General features: G+C 38.4%; 1 protein-coding gene across 1 annotated transcript in view; it reads right to left on the bottom strand.

The window, feature by feature from the left end:
• Acadl (acyl-CoA dehydrogenase long chain) overlaps nucleotides 1-22,255 on the bottom strand; it is a 34,125-nt gene extending 11,870 nt beyond the window's left edge. The window contains exons 1-8 of the mRNA XM_042679039.1: nucleotides 22,096-22,255; nucleotides 16,700-16,855; nucleotides 14,379-14,516; nucleotides 11,214-11,378; nucleotides 4,303-4,369; nucleotides 2,085-2,249; nucleotides 1,111-1,212; nucleotides 173-286 (exon numbers count right to left, since the gene is read on the bottom strand). Of these exons, the coding sequence (XP_042534973.1) occupies nucleotides 173-286; nucleotides 1,111-1,212; nucleotides 2,085-2,249; nucleotides 4,303-4,369; nucleotides 11,214-11,378; nucleotides 14,379-14,516; nucleotides 16,700-16,855; nucleotides 22,096-22,172 (984 nt within the window). The 5' untranslated portion in view covers nucleotides 22,173-22,255. The remainder of the gene's footprint in view (nucleotides 1-172; nucleotides 287-1,110; nucleotides 1,213-2,084; nucleotides 2,250-4,302; nucleotides 4,370-11,213; nucleotides 11,379-14,378; nucleotides 14,517-16,699; nucleotides 16,856-22,095) is intronic.
• Between the last annotated feature and the right edge of the window lie 1,665 nt (nucleotides 22,256-23,920).

The following is a 23,920-nucleotide window of genomic DNA, read 5'->3' as shown; positions in this document are numbered from 1 at the left end:
CTTCTCTTAAGTCTCTGTTCGCAGTCCCTTTTCCCCCCTTATTTTCTACTCTATTTCCCCTAAGAATCTCATCCACTCTCATGGTTTCCAAACTGTATCAAAATTAAGCAAATTTGTGTTCATTCAAGACTTATTCCAGTTAAATAAATAGATAAACTAATAATGAGCTTACCTGTATATGAGCAACTGTTTTTCCAAAAGCTTTTCTCTGCTTAACATAGTTCCTGGTTTCTTCAAACATGAATTCACAGGCTGAAATTGCTATATCAGCAATTAGTAGCCTTTCCTATAACCCCAAAATTAGGTTTTAAACATATTCTAATTACACAAATAATTTCAACATAATTTCAATTACAATAAATTCTGTAAATACCATTATAACTCTTTAAATCCATAAATGAGCATATGTAATATATACAATACATACAATTATATGTAATTTATAATTTATGGATTGTATTTACTGATATCTTCATATTGTATCATAATGTATTTGTAGAAATCAACATCTTAAAGGGCACAGGTTAAATTCTACTTAGATGAACAAAACTAGCCTTAGGCAGCTTAATTTAATTACACTAGAATTAAATGCTAATTAATACATTTCACTTAAATGACACTACTCCTAATTCTTTACCCTTGTTTCATGTTTAGTTCATGTCATGGTAGTCACCAGACAAATCTACCATATAAGAGGCTGACGTGTAAGACCCAGTAATCATTACTAAGCAACTACATGCCAAAAACAGATGTGGAAATGACTATGACTAAAACTTTTAGTCTGAATTTAACATCTTTACTATTTGAATCAGATATTTAAAAACTGCCAAATGTTTTCAGTGATACTGTCTTACAATATTGAGTTTGTGATTAACAAACTCAAATTATTCTAAGAACCATTCTAAGAATTGAAACACCTATGTTCCTTCCTTACTTTGTAAGTTGTGGTTGGATATAATTGAGTTCAGTCATTTATATAGCTTATATCATTCACAGTTTTTAAATTTTAAATTATAGTCAAGTGGTTGGCTTTATCACTGGTTTTGCAAGCATTGATCTATATAGTTCTGTATTATCCTAAAAGATAGAATCTTTATAAGCATTCCTAACCTGTGGAAGCTCTTGCATGAGGTAATAGAAACCTTTATTCTCTTCTCCAAGTAGGGCACCAGCTGGCAATCGAACATCTTCAAAGAATAGTTCTGCAGTATCCTAAAAGGCCACACAATTAGAGATGAGCTCATTAAGTTTCTAATAACCCAGTGAGGTATTTCTACAATGTCCAAAAAGAAAAAACATCAAAAGTCACACAAAAACTTACTGAAGACAAGTAGTGAGTAGTAAACCAGTAATTCACATTCATGTCCATGTGATACAAAACTTATGACTACCATGGTAACTCACCGTCATTCACATTCTAATACTATCCAGTGCTCTAGGTACTTGAAAAAGATTTCTATTACATTACAGATAATATAGCATGTATATTATATGCATATTTATATTCATATTATTTATAAGATTATATAATACATATTACATTTTATATATAAGTATTATATATATAAAACATCAAGTTTTCTCAAATAGAAATATTTTCTTTTTTTTTTTTTTTTTTTTGCTGGTCGTGGGGCCTGAACTCTGGGTCTGGGCGGTGTCCCTCAGCTTTCAGCTCAAGGCTAGCGCTCTACCACTTGAGCCACAGCACCACTTCTGGCTTTTTCTACTTATGTGGTGCTGAGGAGTTGAACCCAGGGCCTCATGCATGCAAGGCAAGCACTCTACCACTGAGCCACCTTCCCAGCCCTAGAAATATTTTCTTATTTCAGTTCTTTAATACATTTCATAAAGAAATAGCTTTCTACATTGCACTAATTTTGGCATTTCTAAAGCTGATGTTTCAAACACCTTGAACTATTCCCTTCCTTGACTACCAGAATGTGATACAGTGGCATTAGTGAGAATAAACCTCCACTACCACTTATGAAAAACATATTCTAGGAATTCCACATAGGGAAGTATGTTTTTACCACATAAAATTAACTAAACTGAATTACCTGAATATGATTTCTATTATATCTTACCTGGGCTTTCAATCCCATTTTATGCAACTTCCGTCCCTTGATAAATCCTTTCATCCCATCTTCCACCAGAAAAAGGCTAATGCCATGGGCAGGAGAGCGAGCTTCACGATTTGTGACAGCAACTACAATCACAACGTCACTTAACCACCCGTTAGTGATGAACACCTGCAAAACCCCAAGAACGTTATAATGCTCTGCAATACTCACGCTCACATACGAGTAAGGATTGGGAAAAGCATACTCAACACTAAAACAGGTTAGGCATGCTTTATACTCTGTCTCTCCTGTTTCATCCCTTATTCCCAGAGCACCATCAGCATTAGCATCATGTTAATGTTAATGAAACTGCAAATGTTTTTCTCTTAGTAGGGTATAAAATGGTGATGGTTACTCTTATCAACTAACATTTACACTCTTATAAGAAAATCTGTACTCTGAAGTACTACGGGCTTTTATACATATACATATATATATATATATTTATTTATTATTAGTAGGAAATGAGCAACAAATGAAGGCAGTGGTGATGTTATTGGTAACACATTAATAAAAGTCCCTTGCCATTCTTTCCTACTTGGACTCATAGTCATGTCCTACTTACATTATCTATCTCCAATGTTTAGAAAGTTTTGTAGCAAAGAAGAGGCCATCAAGGACTTTTACAAATATATTCATATAAATATATTTTTAAAAAAACTTCTATATATAATGGCAAAAAATGTTACTTCAGGGCTGGGAGTGTGGCTTAGTGGTAGAGCGCCTGCCTAGCATGCATGAAGCCCCAGGTTTGATTCCTGAGTACCACATAAATAGAAAAAGCCAGAAGTGGTGATATGGCCCAAGTGGTTGAGTGCTAGCCTTGAGCAAAAAGAAGTTTAGGGACAGTGCCCAGGCCCTGAGCTCAAGCCCCGTGACTGGAAAAAAAATGTTATTTCATCACTTTGTAGCTGTGTTCACTCTGGCAGTGCATTTACTAAAAATTAGAGCAAAAACTCAGCCTAAGAGCTGAAAAAGGGTATTAACAGAAGAAGAGGGTTGGGATACAGATGGAGTGAACAAGGATGAATATATGGTTAAAGTAGTTTGTTTGCGTGTATAAAAACAGAACAATGAAACCTGATAAAATTATTTTAAGAAGGGAAAGGGATACAAAAGAAGAAGTGAGGTTGTTACATTGTGTGTGTGTGTGTGTGTGTGTGTGTGTGTTACAAACCGCTTCCTATACAGCATACACTAATTTTTAAAGATGGATTAATCAGGGCACTGGTGGCTAATACCTATAATCCTTGCTACAGGAGGCTGAGATCTGAGGATTTTTGTTTGAAGCCAGTTTGGGCAGGAAACTCTGAGACTCTTATCTTTAATTAACCACACACAAGAAAAGCCTGAAGTGGAGCTGTGATTCAATGGTAAAGTAAAAAGCCTTGAGCACAAAAGTTCAGGGATAGTGCCTAAGTCCTGAGTTCAAGCCCCCAAAAATAAAAATAAAATAGGTAAAATAAATAAATGAATTAAAGATATAAAAAGAAAAACACCTTTAGTTCTGACTGCTGTGTGCAGCTGACAGTTTAACTGCAGAGTGATTTTTTTTTCAGTATTGAATCACAGAATTTGTACAATTTCACTCTAAAATTCAGTCTCTGAACTCTATTAACTATAGATAAAACAACCAAAAGAATAGAAAAAAAGTCAACATAAAAAACATAAATCACTTTAATATACAGATCTCAAAGTGATAATAATCAAGCCAAGTTCTCCAAAAGTTCTTGGAATTATAGAAATAATAGATTCTGTATATCTCTCTCTTTGTCTCTCTCTTCCCTCTCTGTGTGCCAATACGGGGGCTTGAACTCAGAGCCTTTAACACTTGGTTGGTTTTTGGGCCCATGGTTTATTTATACTTTACCATTTGAGCCATACCTCCATTTCATGAACCATTTCTACAATAGTCTAACCTAATGTATTTTCATCATGGCTGATTCCATTTTTAAGAAAGTTCTGACAATTCTCCTTGTAAGTGGCCATAGTTTGTTTCTGTTTTTTTGGAGGTGGTTATTTAGAGGCCACCCTGGCCTACATACTAAGTTCCAGGAGAGCCTGAGCTACACAGTGAAATCTTGTTGCGGAAGAATAAAAAAAGTCAGTGAGTAGTTCTGAGACATGGATAATGGTGGCCTGCTTCTAGAGAGAGCAGCTTGAGAAGAAGCCCTTCACGTACCTTGCTTCCATTGAGAATCCAATCACTTCCATCTTTTTTTGCATTTGTTCTTACTCCTTGTAAATCACTATAATTGAAAAAGAAAAAAATCATCAATAGATTAAAAATATATATATACAAGCCGGGCACTATAATCCTAGCTACTCAGGAAGCTGAGATCTGAGGATCACAGTTCAAAGCCAGCCCAGGCAGGAAAGTCCGTGAGACTTCTTTTTCCAATAAACCACTAGAAAACCGGAAGTGGCGCTGTGGCTCAAGTGGTAAAGTGCTCAGCTTGAGCTGAAGAGCACAGGGACAGCGCCCAAGCCCAGAGTACAAGCCCCACGACCGACCAAAAAAAAAAATTATACAAATGTTATGCAAAAAATGTATATATGATCATTAAAACTGAATACCCCATTATATAATTTCTAGTATTAGATATGTTCACATAATTCAATTAAGAAAAATCTTATTATAAAGATCTTCCATGAACAAGCATATGATTAAAATTACATAAACTAGGTAGACTTCACAGCATACACAGAAGCCTAATCAACTCTCAAGAACCCAAAATTTCCAGGCCATTATGCTCAAGATTATGTGTAGTACCTACCTGCCTCTATGTACGTTGGTCCATTCCTCTATATCTTTCCAGCAAAAACTTAGCTACTGTTAAATAGCTACAAATAAAACATTTTATACATGTGTGGAACTGTCACAATAAAACTCCTCCTGCATAACTAACATAAAAACATGTAAGTAAAGATAAAATAATCATTTAAGACTATGCCTCAAATGCTATGTTTTTCTGAAAATCTTGCTCTAGAAGGAGAATATTTTTTCTAAATATAAAGAAAGGAAATATTTCTAATTAAAATATGAAAAATACAGACAGTACTCAGAAGGACAAATATGTCACATAACTTTATCTCCCAAGTGTATATTTTAAAAGCATATATTTCTAATATTTTAAATAATACAAACATGTTTTTGAATTCAGAACTAGACATATGATTTTGATCTCTGAATAATATCTAATGCTTTTTTGCAAGGTGATTTTCAAGTACATAGACTATCATCATATGATTTTACCATGACTTTAAAATAATCTCCTACTGGTGAGGTGAACACCTAGATTTCAATTTTCATGAATATATTACAATATATGTGTAAATATTCTATATTTCTACTGGCAATTTTTTGTGATCATTCCAATGCATGGTCTTTGTATTTTTATACTCCATTGTGCTGACCAGTGTTACTTGTTTGTTTTGTTTGAGACATGGTCTATGTAGCTAAGGCTGGAAAGCTCCTGCCTTTTAATCCTGTGTGTTGAAACTATAGGCAAGTGCCACCATGCCCAACTTCACAGTACTTTTATTCGCTCTCCAAACTGGAATGAATACTGACTCCAGAAAGGTATTAAGTCCTAATCCCTAACACCTGTAAACTATCTTACATGGGGAAAGGATCATTGAGATGTCATTAGCTTAAGGATGTCGACATGGGGAGACTATCATAGATTATCTGGGTGAGCTCTACACATAATCACAAGCGCCCTTAGGGGCAGAGGGAGATCCCACAGAGAGAAAAGGAGAGGCAGTAAGCCGGGAGGGTAGCGGCCGCAGGACGTGGAAGCGGCATTTCTTCTGGAGAGTGTGTTTTGGCTGACACTCGGATTTGGGCCAAGTGACTTTGGCCTTCAGAATTGCTTGCGGACGGGGAGGTGGTGGGCAAAGGACAGAGAATCGCCCCGGTTCTCTCTAGCCAGCCGGAGACTTGGGAGTCCTGAAATGCACTCCGTATAACCCCTGCTTTCATTGTATTTGATGTCCGTATAATTTGTGGCGGGGAAGGGGAAAAACAAACCGTTCAACTAAGGATACAGGTGGACGCATTGCAACAATGAGATGTGTAAGTCGTTTTGTCGAAAACGAACTTTACAACTTTGGTGCGGGGGGGGGGGGGGGGCAGGGAGGATTGGGGGGGGTGGGAAGGGATGGGAAGGGGAAACAAAGAGGAGGCTACAATGCTTGATAAGAAACGCGAGCATGCTGCAGGAGCAGCTCCATGCCGCTCGGGACCCCGGCCCGCAGGGCGAGGCCGGTGCTGGTGGCGCCCGCAGAGCTGGCCAGCATCCTCACCCACCGCGAGGCACCACACCTGAAGAGGACAACCGGGCCAGCCCCTTCCTCGTCCCCTGACGCCTGCTGGCTTTCCAGGGCCCCTGGGACTCTCTGGGGAAGGGAGGTGGGGTGCTAGGACCCTGCATCTGACTACCGGCATGAGAACAACAGACACCATTCCACTCACGGCCAGGAGTCTGCCCGTGACACCCCACCCATCCCAGAGGCCTGAGGCTAGTCTGCCCGGCCTCCCTCAGAGGACGGGTCTAAGCGCCCAGGCTGGAGGCCGCTCCGCTCCTGCTCCTCCTCGGGGACAGTGCCCAGGCCCTGAGTTCAAGCCCTAGTACTGGCAACAAAGCAAAAGAAAACCAAAACCCCCCCTATACTTACTAAAGAAGGAAAATTTAGCAGAAATGGATGAAATTTTAGAAACATATAAACTGCCTAAAGTGAACCAAGAAGATATAAACCAGCTAAACAAACCAAAAACATGCAAGGAGATAGAGGAAATAATCAGATATTTCCCAACAAGGCAAAGCCCAACCCCAGATGGATTCACTGCTGAAATCTTAAGACTTTGAGATGAACTAAGACCAATACTCCTCAAGCTTTTCAGTGAAATAGCAGAGAGAGCAACTCCAAACTCATTCTATAAAGCAAATATCATGCTCACCCCCAAACCAGGTAAGGATCAAACAAAAGAGAACTACAGACCAATTTCTCTGATGAACACAGATGCAAAGCTCCTCAATAAAATATTAGCCAACAGAATCCAGAAACAACAATAACAAAAATCATACATTCTGACCAAGTAGGCTTCATCCCAGTGATCCCCTTTGCAATAGCCTCAAAAAAAAAAAAAATCAACCTAGAATCAACCTAACCAAAGAGGTAAAAGATCTTTCTAGTGAAAACTATAAAAATCTAAAGAACAAAATCAAAGAGGACACCAGAAAATGGAAAGACCTTCCATGTTCATGGATAGGTAGAATCAATATTGTAAAAATGGCCATACTGCCAAATTCAATGCAATCCTCCTCAAAATCCCAAATGACCTTCTTTACTTAGAAAAGACAAAAGAATCCAAAAGTTCATATGGAACAACAAAAGACCTAGAATATCCAAGGCAATCTAGGTACAAAAACAGTGCAGGCAGTATTAGTACCAGATTTCAAACTCTACTACAGAGCTGTAATAACAAAGCTTGGTATTGGCACAAAAAGACTTGAAGATCAATGGAGTAGAAGACCCAGAAATAAAACCACATACTTACATTTGACAAAGGAGCCAAGGACATGCAGTGGAAAAAACACAGCCTCTTCAACAACTGGTGTTGGGAAAACTGTGCATCCATATGCAGAAAATTACACGTGGATCCCTGTACCATGTACATCAAAAAAGACCATGCACCATCAAAAATGGATTCAGAGCCGGGTACAGGTGGCTAACGCCTATAATCCTAGCTACTCAGGATGCTGAAATCTGAGGAATGCGGTTCAAAGCCAGCCCAAGCAGGAAAGTCTATGATACTCTTATCTCCAATAAGCCACCAGAAAACCGGAAGTGGCGTTGTGGCTCAAGTGCTAGCCTTGAGCTGAAGAGCTGAGGGACAGCGCCCAGGCCCAGAGGTCAAGCCCCCTCCAACTGACCCCCCCAAAAAAGGGGGGATTTTAAGACTTCAATATCAGACCTGAAACTCTGAAACTACTGCAAAAGAGAGAAAGAGAGATGTTAGAACTTACAGGTACAGGCAGGAACTTCCCAAATAGAATGCCAGGGGCACAACAGATAGGAGAGGTACTTGACAAGTGGAACTACATTAAAATAAAAAGTTTCTGTACAGCTCAGGGATATATTTACTAAACTAAAAAGACAGCCAACCAACTTGAAAAAGATCTTTGCTAGCAATACATCAGACAAATGATTAATATCCATTATATACAAGGAGCTCAAGAAACTAACCATTCCCAAACTAAATTCCCAATTACTAAATGGGCAAGGGAGCTAAGAGGAGACTTCTCAAAGGAAGAGGCAAGAATGGCAGAGAAACACATGAGAAAATGGTTATCATCCCTGGCCATAAAGGAAATGCAAATCAAAAAGACCTTGAGATACTATCTTACCCCAGTTAGATTGGCCAGCATTTTGAATTATAACAACAAATGCTAATGGGGATGTGGGAAAAAAAGGAATCTCACTTCACTGCTGGTGGGAATGTAAACTAGTACAACTAACATGGAAATCAGTCTAGAGGTCCCTTAAAAAAACTAAACATAGACCTTCCCTAGGACCCAGCCATACACCACTCCTTGCCATCTACTCTGAGCATCATAAGCCAGGATATGATAAGGACTCCTGCATATCCATGTTCACTGCTGCACTATTTCCCAATAACCAAGATATGGAAACAACCCAGATGTCCAACAATAGATGAGTGGATCCAAAAAATGTGGTACCTATATACAATGGAATTTTACACAGCCATTAGAAAGAATAAAATAATGTCATATCCATGGAAATGATGGAACTAGAACAAATCATGTTAAGTGAGGTAAGCCAAAATCAGAGGGTCAATCTCCCTGATATGTGGAAATTAGATCTAAAAAGTACTAGGATATGACAAAATACACAGAATTCTAGGTACCACATAAAGTGGGACCAAAAGAGGATAGTCTTAGGAGAGAATCACAAAGGTGCTATACCCAAGTGCCTCCTCATATGTATGTAAAAATATGTATGTAAAAAAACTAAGAATTCATTTCAGTATGTATATTATTTTACATAATATACATACTGAAATGAATTCTTAGTTTTTTTACGTTGTTGTATTCTTTACCTTATTATATACAGCTTATTCATATCTGAGGGAGGGTGGGGAAAGGCACAGAATCAGGAAAAAAAGGGTGAAAAGTGCATCAGTGAAGTGCACTGGCTGCACTGGACATTCATGGAAGTGAACTATGCAGCTCAGGGGTGGAGATGGGAGAGAGGGAATGGGAGAGAACGAGAGAACAGATGACACTTTGCAAAAGGAAATACACTTATTCCCGGATGTATGTCAAGGTAACCTTGCCGTACATCACCTCTAAAAAAACAATAAACTAGAAAAAACAAAAACCAAAAAAAAATTGTATGTGAATCACATTTTAAGGCTAGACACTATTATATTTTAAGGCAGTATTTTTCATGATTAGTAAGAAGTATCAGCTCCTAATATTTGAACATGATTTATTAAAACATTCTTTCTATACAGAGACATATCAAGGCAATAAAAGTAGTGATGTATTTAGTGGATTTTCTGTAAACTTTTAATGGTAAATATGAAACTGTTGATGGCAAATATGAAATACTGAAAATGGAGTAAGGATATACCAATGATGTACAAGGAATTTAGATCCTTACAATAATCACATTAAGTTTTATATCTTATGTTCACTGATATAGACATTGAAGCTCAGCAATTTTATCGAAGATAACAACAGCTCCAATACTCCACTTATCTGCTCTATAATAAACAACTTATTTCTTATGTTCTGTTCTCAGTACAATAGATACCTTATTTCTCATTTTCTGTTTTTTTCCTAACATGTGAACCATAATATCCCTATATTCCATTCAGATTACTGAAATCACAGGAGAGCATTTTTCTATTTTTTATTTTATAAGTATGTATTGTGAAAATACCATACACAGGGGTTACAATTACATGGGCAAGGGAAAGAGTACATTTCTTATCAAGAATTGTTGCCTCTTCCTTTGTTTCCCCTTCCCATCCCTGACAAGAAAGCATTTATAAAATGCTAAAGTATCATGCAAATAAACTATATAAGGAAGTTGCCTAGTACATGGAAGGGGAAGAGTCAGTAAAATTCTAGGTGATTTCCAGCAATTCTAACCTTTTCTATATAGCCCAAACAAAGAAATACACAGTGCCAACCCCGTCTAATTGAAGAAAAAAAAATGTTCCATCTTCTTGTTCTTTCCCTCATAATTTTCATCTTTTCACCATAATTTCTCATTATTTCTTAGCATTCTCTTACTTCTGAAATATTCTTTCAGTCTTCAAAGTTCCAGAAACATATTTTAACAGCCTGCTCAACATTCAGGTGAGGATCACCTCACATTTAAAATACATTACACTGATTACCTTACTTACGTAACTGTATCCCCTCTATATATCACCTTGACAATAAAATTAAAATAATAAAAAATAAGATGAAATTGACTGCACTGAAGATTCAACAGATATACTTCCATTTATGTAACATTTTGTTGATGTTGCAAACGCATATATTAAAATGACTTTTTTGTACACAAATGTCTTTTCCCATTGAAATTGTAAGTTATATGAGGCTATGATTAATGCTATGCTCACTTTTGTCATATATCTAGCTTAATCTTTTATAAAATTCAGTCATCCCCAAGTATCAAAAGAGGATTGGTTGCAGGACCCTTGAAAATACCAAAATTTATAGATGCTTAAGTTCTAAACACAACAATGCAGTACATGCACATAATTTATGCACATCTTCCTGCATATTTTAAATAATCTCTAGCATTTAAAACAACCAAGAAAATGTAAATGTCATATAAACAGTTACTATACTCTATTGTTGAGGAAATGACAAGAAAAAAATGTATGTATTTGATGCTGATGTGACTAGTTTTTCTAAATATTTTAGATTTGAAGTTGAATCTATGTGCAGAACACAGAGGTAATGAGAAACAATGAACATACTTGAAAAGGTATCTGCTACTAGGGCACTGATTCCAAGAGATCAAAACCAAAGAACACTGACTTACCTTCCAGCTCCAGGTTCTGTCATTGCTATGGCCCCAATACATTTGCCCTCAGTCATCCGGGGAATGAAGCGTTCAATCTGTTCTTTTGAGCCATAGTTTGCAATATAGGGCATGACAATATCCGAATGAAGACTGAAACCTGGGCCTGTACAATTTGAATATGCTCTAAAAATGAAGCAGAAAATGTAAAATAGTTAACAGCACAAAATAGTTTTAACTTTTTCAATAAAAGTAACTATAATAATAATAAGTAACAATGACATAAAATAATATTACAACAAAGTATAAAAGATCTTATCCTATTGTGTGGTAAAAGTCTATGTCCTCATAAATCTATGACCTTCCTGAATACTTTCCCACTTTGTTTTTGCTAGCCTTTTATTTTTTAAAATTGTGAAAATACCATACAGAGGGGTTAGAATTACATGGGCAAGATAGTGAGTACATTTCTTATCAAGCATTGTTGCCTCTTCCTTTGTTTCCCCATATCATCCCTTCCCCTCTCCACCCACACCCCCCCCCACACCCCTACCACCTCCTACCCCCCGCCAAAGTTGTAAAGTTCATTTTTTGATATAACGTCTTGTACATCTCATTGTTGTAATGGGTCCACCTGTAATCCTATTTAAACTGTTTTTTCCCTTCCCCTCCACAAATTATATCAATATCAAATACAGTGAAAGCAGGGCTTATGCCCTGGGGCAGGTACATACAAAGCAACAAAGAAATCATCTTATAAATACATTGGAAACAATCACAAGAAAGAAAAAAAACATTTGAATCCTTATCTTGGGGTTCCTTTCGCACAACATCAACTTGTCTGACAGTTTCTATTTGCCTCAGACACATACTAGTTATTGCAAATAAGGGAAACCATGGGACCTATGTTTCTTTCGGCTTGGCTTACTTCACTTAATATAATTTTTTCCAAGTCTTTCCATTTCCTAACAAATGGGGTAATGTCATTCTTTCTGATGGAGGCATAGAATTCCATTGTGTATATATACCACATTTTCTTGATCCATTCATCTACTGAGGGGCATCTGGGTTGGTTCCATATCTTAGCTATGGTAAATAATGCTGCAATAAACATAGCTGTGCTGGTAGCTTTAGTATGGTCTTGTTTGTGATCATTTGGGTAAATGCCCAAAAGTGGGATTGCTGGGTCATAGGGGAGCTCTATGTAGAGTCTTTTGAGGAACCTCCATACTACTTTCCAAAGTGGTTGAATAAGTTTACACTCCCACCAACAATGCAGTAAGTTTCGCTTCTGTCCACATCTCCTCCAGCATCTGTTGTTATTAGAGTTCTTGATTACAGCCATTCTAACTGGTGTGAGATGGTATCTCAATGTTGTTTTGATTTGCATTTCTTTTATGGCTAGGGAGGTTGAGCATTTCTTCATGTGTCTACTGGCCATCCTTCTTTCCTCTTCAGAGAAGTTTCTCTTTAAGTCTTTAGCCCACTTATTTATCGGGCAGTTGTTTCTTTGAGTATTTGTTGTTGGAGGATTTAATTTTTTGAGTTCCAGGTATATTTTAGATATGAGACCCTTGTCCGTTGTATGGCTAGTGAAGATCTTCTCCTTGTTTTGCTAGTCTTTTAATTGATTGTTCTAACATATTTGCTGTGCTCTATAAGCTCAATAAATGCTTAATGAATTAGGAATTAAAATATTGATCACCCATAATTCTATTATTCTAACATATTTTTATTTTAGCAAACAACATTTTGGATAGATTCTATTATAAATGCAGCCAAACTAAGTTTTTCACTTTGCTATTTTCTTCTTACCTATCTTCATTTTATACCTTTATTAATTATAATCTTAAAAAGATAATGGTTAAAGGCATGGCTGTCTTTAACTGCCTATAAGCTCAAGTTCAATCCCCACTGTGAAAAAAAAGTAGCTGCAAAATATTCCAATTGTTTAGTATATGTTCCATAATACACTTATAATAAATTCACTCACCACTGGACATTTAGATTGCTTTGAAATTTGGGAGATTATGATCTAATATAACAATAATTTCTAGTGTGGCAATATATAAACATAGCTTCTATTTTTCCTATTTTATTTTGTCAAGATAAAATCTCCAAAATGACATACTAAGGAAAGAGCAGGAATATTTTAATTTTTCATATATATTTCCCTTATATTGCCACCAGCAATATATGAATATACTACAACAATTGTAGCAACCCTAGGTATTTAAGATATATCTTCTCACTGAAATTGTACATATGTAAAATGATACCTCTAGGCTAATTGACTTTGCTTTGTACTATGAACATTTGTGTGTATGTATGTGAGTGTGTATGCCAGTCCTGAGGCCTCAGAGCCTGGGTACTGTTCTTGAAGTTTTGTGCCTCAAGGCTGGTCTGTATCATTTGAGCCACAGCTCTACTTTGACTTGGTGGTTAACTGGAGATAGAAGTCTCATGCACTTTGAACTGTGATCCTCAGATCTCAGTCTCCTGAGAAGCTAGGATTATAGGCATAAGCTACCAGTACCCAGCTAGGATGAACATTTTTCCTTTTCAAAAATTGCGCTGCTTTTTTGATGAATTGTTACTTCAAATCTTGCTCAATTTAACTGAAATGATCGTTTATTCTTATTTTTTTCATTCTGATGTTGTTTCAAATATTTTATTGAAGGAGGGAAAACATATAAACCAGCCCCCCAAAAACTATCTCTCTTTTTTTTTTCTATTGGTCAGTAGTGGGTCTTAAACTCAGGGCTTCAGCCTTATCCCTGAGCTTTTTCTACTCACGGCTAGCACTCTACGACACTTTGAGCCACACAGTGCCACTTCCAATTTTCTGGTGGTTAATTAGAGATAAGAGTCTCTTAGGGATTTTACAGTCCAGGCTGACTTTGAGCTACTCTCCTCAGATCTCAGCCTCCTGAGTAGTTAGGATTATAGGAGTGAGCCACCAGTGCCCTGCTATCTCATTAACTTTCAACAGTATCTATCTCAAGAACTTCAATAGGATTTTATCTTCTTACATCCAAAAAATATCCAAGAGTATATGAGTAATATAATCTGTCAAAATTTGCATTGAATTTTCAATATTCTAAGAATATAAGTCAACATTTTTATTATTATTTCACAAAGGTGAATTTATAAAACAGATTCAAGTTCAAATGTTTTCATACTTACTGCTCCTCCCAAGTAAGAGCTGTAGAGAACAAGTCACCACCAATACCACCATGTTTCTCTGCAATGTTGATACCCAGCAGTCCTTGCTTTCCAGCTTTTTCCCAAAGCTCTCTACTCACTTCTCCAGCTTTCTCCCACCTGCAAATAATAAATGTATAAAAATAAAGCAAAGTTCTTTCAAATTATTTTAATGGCCACAGTTTGAATTTACAAATGATTCTGTGTAGGAATGCCTCCTTAATTTATGGTAACTCAGACACTGGCCAAACCTTCCACTTCCACCTGATTTTGCTGTCATTTCTCCTCCTTTTTCATTCCTGTTTGCTACTTTTTGTCCTTTGAACTCAAGAACAGAGCACTGTCCCTGAGCTTTTGTTCTCAAGGCTGGTAGTCTACCACCTGACCCACAGCCCGGCTTTGAGCTTTTTGCTGGTTAATTAGACACAGAGTCTCAGACTTTCCTGTCCAGGCTAGCTTCAAACTGTGATACTCAGATCTCAGCTTCCTCAGTAGGTAGGATTATAGGCATAAGCAACAGATGCCTGGTGATTAGTATTATTAATATTCATATTATTTGATATGAATATTAATATTCATCAATATTTATTGGTATTTGTTGATGACATGGTGTTTCACTTAGCGTAAGTTTAGTTGTGACATATGGTCTTAGAAATTTGCCCATGTCTTTGTAAAGTCTATGTATTTACTTAAAAGCTAAGCTCACAGAAAAAGCATACCAAAGCCAACAAAGTGCAAAGTAGTCTCATTAAATTTAAATAACAACAGGACAGTAAAAACACCTTGCAGCGTGCATCTGTCAAATGAATTTCTCACTGTGACAACTCAGTTGTCTTCTTCACTACCATTCTACTTTACACTAGGAAGGAAAACCTAGTGCAAGAATGCTAAATAAGTACTCTATTCCTAAGCTATATCCCAATTCCAGCTTTCCTTTGAAAATGGGAATGGTGAAATGAAGAAACAGGTGGCTAGTTAAGTGATAGTGAACAAATCTGCAATTTTTTACTTTTGAAACATTATGTATAGTTAAGACATAAGGTATTTGAAGATACTAAGTAGGAAAGAGTTTAGAAATAAACTTATTTTTACATCAAGACCTCATTCAACCAAAATTTAAAAGTAGTGAAGAAATAAACTTTCTCCTAGAAGAAATTATACTACAATTCTCCTTATAGTCTAGCTAATTTGGCATTCTAGCCAAAAACTATTCATTAAAAACTTACTGTAAGCTTATTTGATTATTCTACTGTATTCTTTAATTTGGGGGGGGGGGCAGTAGTGGGGCTTAAAGTCAGCCCTCACACTCTTCATTGACTTTTTCACTCAAGGCTGGTGCTCTACCACTTGACCCACAGCTCCATTTCTGGCTTTTTTGTTGGTTAAACTGGAGTTTCATGGACTTTTCTGCCCAGGATAGCTTCAAACCACAATCCCCAGATCTCAGTTTCCTAAGTACCTAGGATCATAGGTATGTTATAAGCTACTAATATGGCTCAGGAAGCTTATTTTAAACAACATCTAAAAATCATTGTGCATCCAGACACAGTGGCTCACACCTGTAATCCTAGCTACTCAGGAGCCTGAGATCTGAGAACCACAGTTCAAAGCCAGCCTGGATAGGAAAAGCTATGAGACTCATTTAACAATTAACTAGAAAAAGCTGGAAAGGAGCCTGTGGCTCAAGCACTAGCCTTGAGCAAAATTTTAAGCTCAGTGTCCAGGCCCTGAGTTCAAGCCTGAGGGCCAGAACAAAAGAAAAAAGGAAACAAAGAAACCCAATCTCAAAAAATAAAGTTAATTAAAAAAATTTTAAAGTTCATTCATTTAAACAGATAAGAACAGGGCTGAGGATAAAGTGTAGAGAAGGGTAAATGCCTAGGATAAGAGAAGCCCTGGCTTGAGACTTAGCACCACAATAAATAAATAAATAAATAAATAAATAAATAAATGAAGAATCCTGGAACTTAAGAACATTATGAAGTAAAAATTATTATTAGGGCTGGGAAGGTGGCTCAGTGGTAGAGCGCTTGCCTTGCATGCATGAGGCCCTGGGTTCAATTCCTCAGCACCACATAAGCAAAAAGAAAAAAGCTGGAAGTGGCGCTGTGGCTCAAGCGGTAGAGCGCTAGCCTTGAGCTGAAGAGCTGAGGGACAGCGCCCAGGCCCAGAGTTCAGGCCCCATGACTGGACCCAAAAAAAAAAAAAAAAAAAAAAAAATTAAAGCACAAAACACTACTTTTTATGTACAAAAACAGTATTCAAGGAATTTTTTTTATATTAGGTGAAAATATGTTACTTACTCTGAGTGATAAGGAATCACTTCTTCCTGAAAGAACTTCCTTACACTTTCTCGGAAAATATCATGTTCTGAAGAAAATATTCTTCTAATTCCTATGTCTGTTAATTTTTTAGCAGAAGATGTTTCTAGACGGTCTTCTCCTCCAGAATGAGAACATCTTAAAAATATTCATTAAAAATTAATCATTAAGCAATTTATCATTCATGTAGTCTCCACTTCTAAATTCTTTTTTTTCCACTTCTAATATAGCACTGTCACAAGATACATGAATTCAATTACGAAAAATTCAAACAGTACAACAGAACAATACTGCTAAGTTTTCATGTCACATAGAATAGTTAAAATAGTGCAAAAGCTTCAAAATTAGTATATGCAGAATCATACAAATTATATATTGCCACATTACAATGCCAGTGTGGGTATAAACGTAATGTTTTCTCTACTCCCTGTTAACGCTCCTGCCACCAAGCTTAAAGAGACTTTGTTTAAAGTTCTTCAGTTTTCTTTTTCCTAAGGTCCCCCTGGAGGGACATATCCATTGCACATTTTCAAAGTCACATCTAAAAGAACTTTTTTTTTCTAAATTACTTTATTGTTGTTTTAAAGGTGATATGCAGCAGGGTAACTTTTACCTACATCCGGGAATAAGTATATTTTCTATTGCATAGTATCATTTGTTCTCTCCTTCTAACTTATTACCTCCCTCCCCTCTCCACCCAGAGTGCATAGATCACCTTCCTGGATGGCCTGTACAGTTGGTGTGCTGCACTGCTGCACTTTTTCATTGTTTTCCCTTTGATTCTGTGCCCTCCCCGCCTGTTCCCCTAGATGTACATGTGAATACACCTATGTAAGGCAAAAAATACAGAGTCATTCGCAAATGAAAAAACAAATTAAGAAATAAAAGGCCTTTGCTTCCATATCTTTGGAGTTCGTTTCTGTATGTGTATTATTTTGTATATATCTGAACAGGTGCACCTTTGTGATTCTCTTTTAAGACTATCCTCTTTTGGTCTCACTGTATATGTGAGTATCTGGAATTCTGTGTAATTTGTCATGAGTTCTGGAAGGATTTAGTCCACTCAGATATTCAATGTCCTGGTAAAAAAAATCTTGTCCATTTTCAATGATGTGCACAATGACTCCTATGACTTGGGTGATGTATTCAAGCAAATCCCAAAGAGACTCACACCATCTGTACAGTGGTTTGCAGCAGATCCAATGACTACAAGATGTTGGTCATCATGGAAGACCATGAGTTTTAGAGAGCAGATCAAAGACTTGGCTTAAAGTTTTTATGTTCAGCCCAGCAACAATTGCCTCTTGTAGGGCCAAATCACTTTTACAGACAAGAAATTGAGCACCATTCTGATAGGGGGTAAAAAGTTTGATCTGTCAACTTTCCTTCCACTTATACAGGTTCTTCTGGAACTTGATATACCAAGCAACTATCTGGACACTAGTGATGGGTCCTGCCAGGTCAAAGTACAGCCAATCACCCACAGAAAAGACCTCTGAAAGTCCCTGGTCACTATTTAGGTCTGGATCGGAAGCATCTGGCTGCAGCAGTGGTCACGTAGTTCTTCCCTTTCATAGCTACAATAGCTCCTTCTAGCAGGATACAAAGACATGACTGATGTATTAGGCCTCCTGGTACTGCTGCAAATTTAGTAAACTAGTTCTGGCTTTTACTGCTGTGTCCCTAAAATAATCATATATTTAAACCCTTTTCTGTTTTACATTAACTTCTGATTTGTGGTTTCTCTCTCTTAGATTCTGCTGATTTTCTTTTCTTTTAAAGTCTTGACTAGAAAAGACATATTTTATGTAATCAACTACACATTAAAATGTGTTTCTAAGGTCTAATTCAGTTTAATGTACTATTATTAAATATTTTTGTTTGTTGACACGTAACCTTTTTACCTCCGTAAAATAGATCCCTTTATTCTACTTTGGCTTCTTTTCTCTTTGCTCAATGCTTTGGACTAAATTATATTCCACTAACATTCGTAATCTGAAGGCCTAACCTTTAGTGGGACTGAATTTAGAGATGGATTTGGGGAGGTAACAAAGGTTAAACAGGTCAAAGGATGAGTCATAATCTGATAAGGCTGAGGGTCCCATAAATAAGGAATTGATTCTTTCCTTCAAGGATAGGCCATTTGAAGACTCAGTGAGAAGGATGCAGTATCTACACCAGGTCTACACCTCATGAGGAATTTAGTTGGGTAGCATCTTGATCTTAGATTTCTCAGTTTCTAGAAAGGTAAGAATTAAGCTTTTGTTGTGTTATCCATCTAGTACAGTACTTCACTCAGACAGCCCAAACTGACTAATATAAATTCATTTAGTGCCATTTTGTTTTAGTTTTACAGCTTCATATAACAGAGATGCCAGATCGTATAAATCTTTCGCCTTTTACATATAACAGAGATGCCTTCCTCCACCCCAAAGCTAGGGATCAAACCACACATATATTAGGCAAGAGTTCTAGTGCTGAAAAAAAAAAAAAAGAGTTCTAGTGCTGAGCTACATGCCCAGCCCAAGATGCCTTTTAGGTGGTAAACATGAGCGGTGAAAAACATTTAGTATTACACTTTTTATACATTAGTTGGCCTTCAATCTTCATGTATTTTTCTGGTTACTACTGTGTCATCTGAATAATTTTACGTTGCTCATTCATTCATTTTGTTAACATGTTTTCACTGGATGTCTGTTCTATGACAAGCACTGATCTACTAACTTGAGATATAAGATCCAAAATCCTTGTTCTCAGGCTTGCATTCTACTCAAAAGAGATCACATAACACTAACTCATGAACACCATAAATAAGCAAATTATGAAGTATGTCAGAAGATGACAAATAGTTCTTGGCGTGAGCCAGGAACCAAAGCTGTAGTAAAAATATTGTAATCAAGGCAGGTAAAACCAGAGTGGAGAAATATATGCAAATACTTGAAGGTCAAAGGGTTATTCAAGTTTATTTCTGCAATAAAAAATTATAGGATGAAAGAATGCCTAGAGCAAATGCTACAAGTCTAGATGCTATGTGGTGTTTTAGAAAACATAAAGGCCAAGTATGGTTGTAAGAATAGTATACATGAGGTTACATATAATAAGACAGGCCAAGTATGGTTGTAAGAATAGTATACATGAGGTTACATATAATAAGACCAGGACATGCACAGTATGTAAAAGATCAGTCACACTGCATTGAACAGATTAATATTCACTGTATCCCTATAACTAGAATATAGTGAACTTTGGCACTGATGGCTCATGCCTGTAAATGTAACTACTCAAGAGTCTGAGGATATTAGTTTGAAGTCAAGCAGAAAAGTCTACAAGCCTCTGTCTAAAATAACCAACAAAAAGCAAGACTAGCTGGTCACCAATGGCTCAGGCCTATAATCCTAGCTACTCAGGAGGCTGAGATCTGAGGATCACAGTTCAAAGCCAGCCTAGGCGGGAAAGTCTGTGAGACTCTTATCTCCAATTAACCACCAGAAAACCGTGGCTCTGTGGCTCAAGTGGTAGAGTGCTCACCTTGAGCTGAAGAGCTCAGGGGCAGCGTCCAGGCTTGGAGTTCAAGCCCCACAATAGACAAAAAAGGCTGACAGCATGATCTGTAAGCACAAGCACCCTGAATTAAACCCCAGTATAGGCAAGAAAAAAAAATGCTGAGACTATGAAATTAGTTCTCTTAAGAGAGTGAGTCATTTATCAAATGAGTAAGTAACAGAACCAGAATTCTCAGCAAGCCTGCCCGGATTTAAATATTATTTATTCCATATTATAGAGACATATCTGGAAAGTTTTTAAGTAAAATACTTTAAAGCATGGGAAAGTAAAAGAATAGTGAAAGTGTAAAGACTTCGAGATCAAAGATAGTTGAAAGAATATGCAGAAGAAAAAAAAAACAAACCACTTGGAAACAAGTTTGATGGCACATTTCTTTCTCTAGCAGAGGCGGGGAAGCTTTTTCTGCCAAGGGACATTTATACCTATCATTTACAGGCCATTCAAAATTGTCAATAAAGGCAGACAGGTGTAGGCAGCAGACAAGGTGCAGATAAGCATACTTCTCTTATTGAGTTTCAAAATGATTTACTAACCTTAGGGCCTGACAGTACAGAGTAAGACATCGGTACTAAATAAATCGGCCAGCCTCTTCCCTCAACAAACCACTCAACTCACAAGCTAGGTTCTAATTACTTTGAAGGCCTCATTTACATTTTAAAAAGAAAATCTCCACTAGCATATTCTTTTAACACATAATCTCAGGCCTCACTCCGGATCTGCTGAATGAGAATCAGAAATAATACAAGATCTTCAATGATTTGTATGCACGTAAAAGTTTAAGCTGCTTATAATAGAACTGTAGCCAGTAACCCATTTAGAAAGTCCCTCACGTCTTCCCTTTTCCTGTATTCCCTTTGTGAGCATAGGTTTTCTTCCCATACTTCAACCAAAATAACTGATCTTTTCCCAAAGACCGTCTTAGAGCACAAAGGAGTCGTGATGCCAGAAAAGTTCGAAGAGCACTGTCTTCTAAAGTTCTGGGGAAAACAGCAGAGAAGCCTGGCTTCTCTGGTTAAGGTCTCCTTAACCAAAGCTGTTCCAGGCCTCCACAAGTGTAAGCATTGTCTTACAGCTCTATTGGCACTTTATACTTCACAACAATGTGGTAATTGGCTCCTTTATGAGTTAGGCCACCCCCTCTAATAACGAATCGTAATAGATGTTTTCAGTTTGCTCACCCAGTGAATGGGCTCAGTACATCAGATGGCATCTGAGCCTTTGATCTTGTTACAAACGTCACTGAGCCACTTAGCTCTCCCCTTTAATCCGTTCCCACTTAATTACTTGAAGGATCCTGATAGTAAATCTAACGCTAATTTCACTGGCAGAGCCCAGGCCCTATGTCCGGATCATTTGCCTAGGATGCTTCCGTTCCGCATGGCCACGGGCGAAGTCCAGTTTCCAGGTTGAGAACCAGGTGTCGGTGGCGTGCCAAGTCCACTAACTAGGCTAAAGGTCACCGGAGCGCGGACGCAGCCGCGCCCTTGTCTTGGAACGAAACTCTTCCAAATGTGGGCTCCTGGGGGGTGGGGGGTGGAGGGGACGGGTTCAGGACCCAGTGCCCGGCCCCGGGGCCCGAGGGGCACTGCGCCTTCCCGGGGGTCGGCCCGGGGTGGGGGCGACACGGCTGACACCCCGTTTCCCAGCGCCAAAGGCGTTGACACGCGACGGGCGCGGGCCCGACCGCATCTCCCGGCCTGGTCACCCCGGTGGGTGGGGGGGACCCAGCCCTAGGCGGGGTCGGGGCACGAAGGCCACCTCGCCCCCGCCGCCCCGGGGCCGGGCCCGGCCGGGCAGCCCAGGCCCGCACTCACCTCGCGGCGGGCGGCGCGCGGCGCGCACAGCGCCCGCCCAGGACTCGCAGGGACCCACGGAGAAGGCGCGCGGCCATGGCGGGACGGCACGGGGGACGCGGCAGGGGCGAGGACGCGACTCGGAAGCTCCGGGGCGTCTCCTCGCCCGCGGGACACACCAGGCTGGGTGGGCGGACCCGCCGCGGGACCGCCCCCAAGTCCGAAAACACCTCCCCCAGCCTCCCCGGGGCCAACGCCGGGCGCGCCCACTTCCGAGGCCGAGAGCCCGGGAGGCCCCTGGGGCTCGGCACCCTCAACTTCTCGCGAGACCCTCCCCGGCTTCTCGCGGGACTCCAAGAAGTAACAAAGTTACCTTTGCCTGGCGCCTCGGGAGTTCCAAGATCGAATCCTTTGTTTCTCACCTTGGGCCTCCGGATCGCTCCAAGAAGCAGCAGAACAGACCCCAACACATAACCGCAAGACGTTCACTGGAAACCCAGGGAGAAAGTGGTTTACTTAGCTTGGACAACTATGCTGCTTTCAAAGATTTGTGCCACCATCGTTTTTGTCTTGCAGAAGTTGGTTTTCTTAAATATATATAGTACATATACTTAGCTATAGTACATATACTTAAATGTATATATATATATATTACATATAGCATATATACTATCGTATTTTACTGGAATGGTTTCTAGTCAGGTTACCCACAGTTTTTACTAAATTATGTTTCATTTCAGCAAAGCCTGAGGTATTGAGTTGTATGAACTAATTTGGGATGGAAGGGGTGGTTGGTTGTAATAGGAATGATCTTACTCAAAATATGTGCAGAATGGATTTCCAGGGCGGTAAAGAAGGACGTTGAAGCACTTCTAATAATCAAGCATAGTACTATACCATGGTCCTGAAATGATAGAAATGAAAAGATTTTTTTGTCTCAGAAATCTACAACTAACAACAGCTGGAATATAAAAGCTACAAATAACAACTGAATGTAGGGAATGATGTTTTAGATTATTTTAGCAGTTACTAGGTACAGCTTAATGCTAAACTAATAGCATGCATGAAGCCCTAGCAGGGGGTAGGGGTGGAGTTGGGGGGGGGGGGAGTTTAAACTTTATGCAGAGGAATTTAAATAGTATTCTTTGACAGAACAGAATTCCATTGTTTTTGTTAGAACCCCGGACTCCATGGCCTGCCATCCCTGGCTCTTTTCTGTAGTTCATGCCAAAATATTTGATTAGCTTCATAGATCCAAAGCTTGGTCTATCAAGAGGACAATGATCAAGTAACCTGCTCATACTAGGAAATAAAGAACCTGTAAAAGATTTTTTTCTATCTTTAAGTGCAGTCTACACTTTTAACCACACACACACACACACAAATATGAGTGTATGATTCCCCATATATCAAACAATTTGTCTGTGAACACCTAGTGATTAATTTAATTATGACATTCTCTGCCTACACATTTCAGATTCCTGTTGGGTTAAGGGTAAAGTCCTACTACACTCACTTCAGAAGCCAACTTCAAATCACAGGTGGTGTTGAGTGTTTTGAACCAGCTATAAGGTAGTGTTCTTACAATATGTCCCCTTTCCTACTTCTAGGATGACCCATAGATTCAGAAAAAAGTGTAGGTTTACCTGTTTTAGGAAAAATAGGTACAGATGGAAGAGATGTTTAGGACAGGTGTTGGGGAAGGGGACACAGAACTTGTCTGGCCTACTCCACTCCTGGTAAATCCATCTGTTAAGCACATAAATGGCCATCAAACCTTATTTTATAAATCTTCTTTTTATAGAGCTCAGTCATCAACCCACTCTCCTATTCTCCACTCCTACCC

This window comes from Dipodomys spectabilis, unplaced genomic scaffold, assembly GCF_019054845.1.
Source record: "Dipodomys spectabilis isolate Male_0828 unplaced genomic scaffold, ASM1905484v1 ptg000051l, whole genome shotgun sequence".
NCBI classification, from domain to species: domain Eukaryota; kingdom Metazoa; phylum Chordata; class Mammalia; order Rodentia; family Heteromyidae; genus Dipodomys; species Dipodomys spectabilis.
The sequence above is the reverse complement of the archived record's forward strand: the minus strand, read 5'-3'. Positions and strand labels throughout refer to the sequence as shown.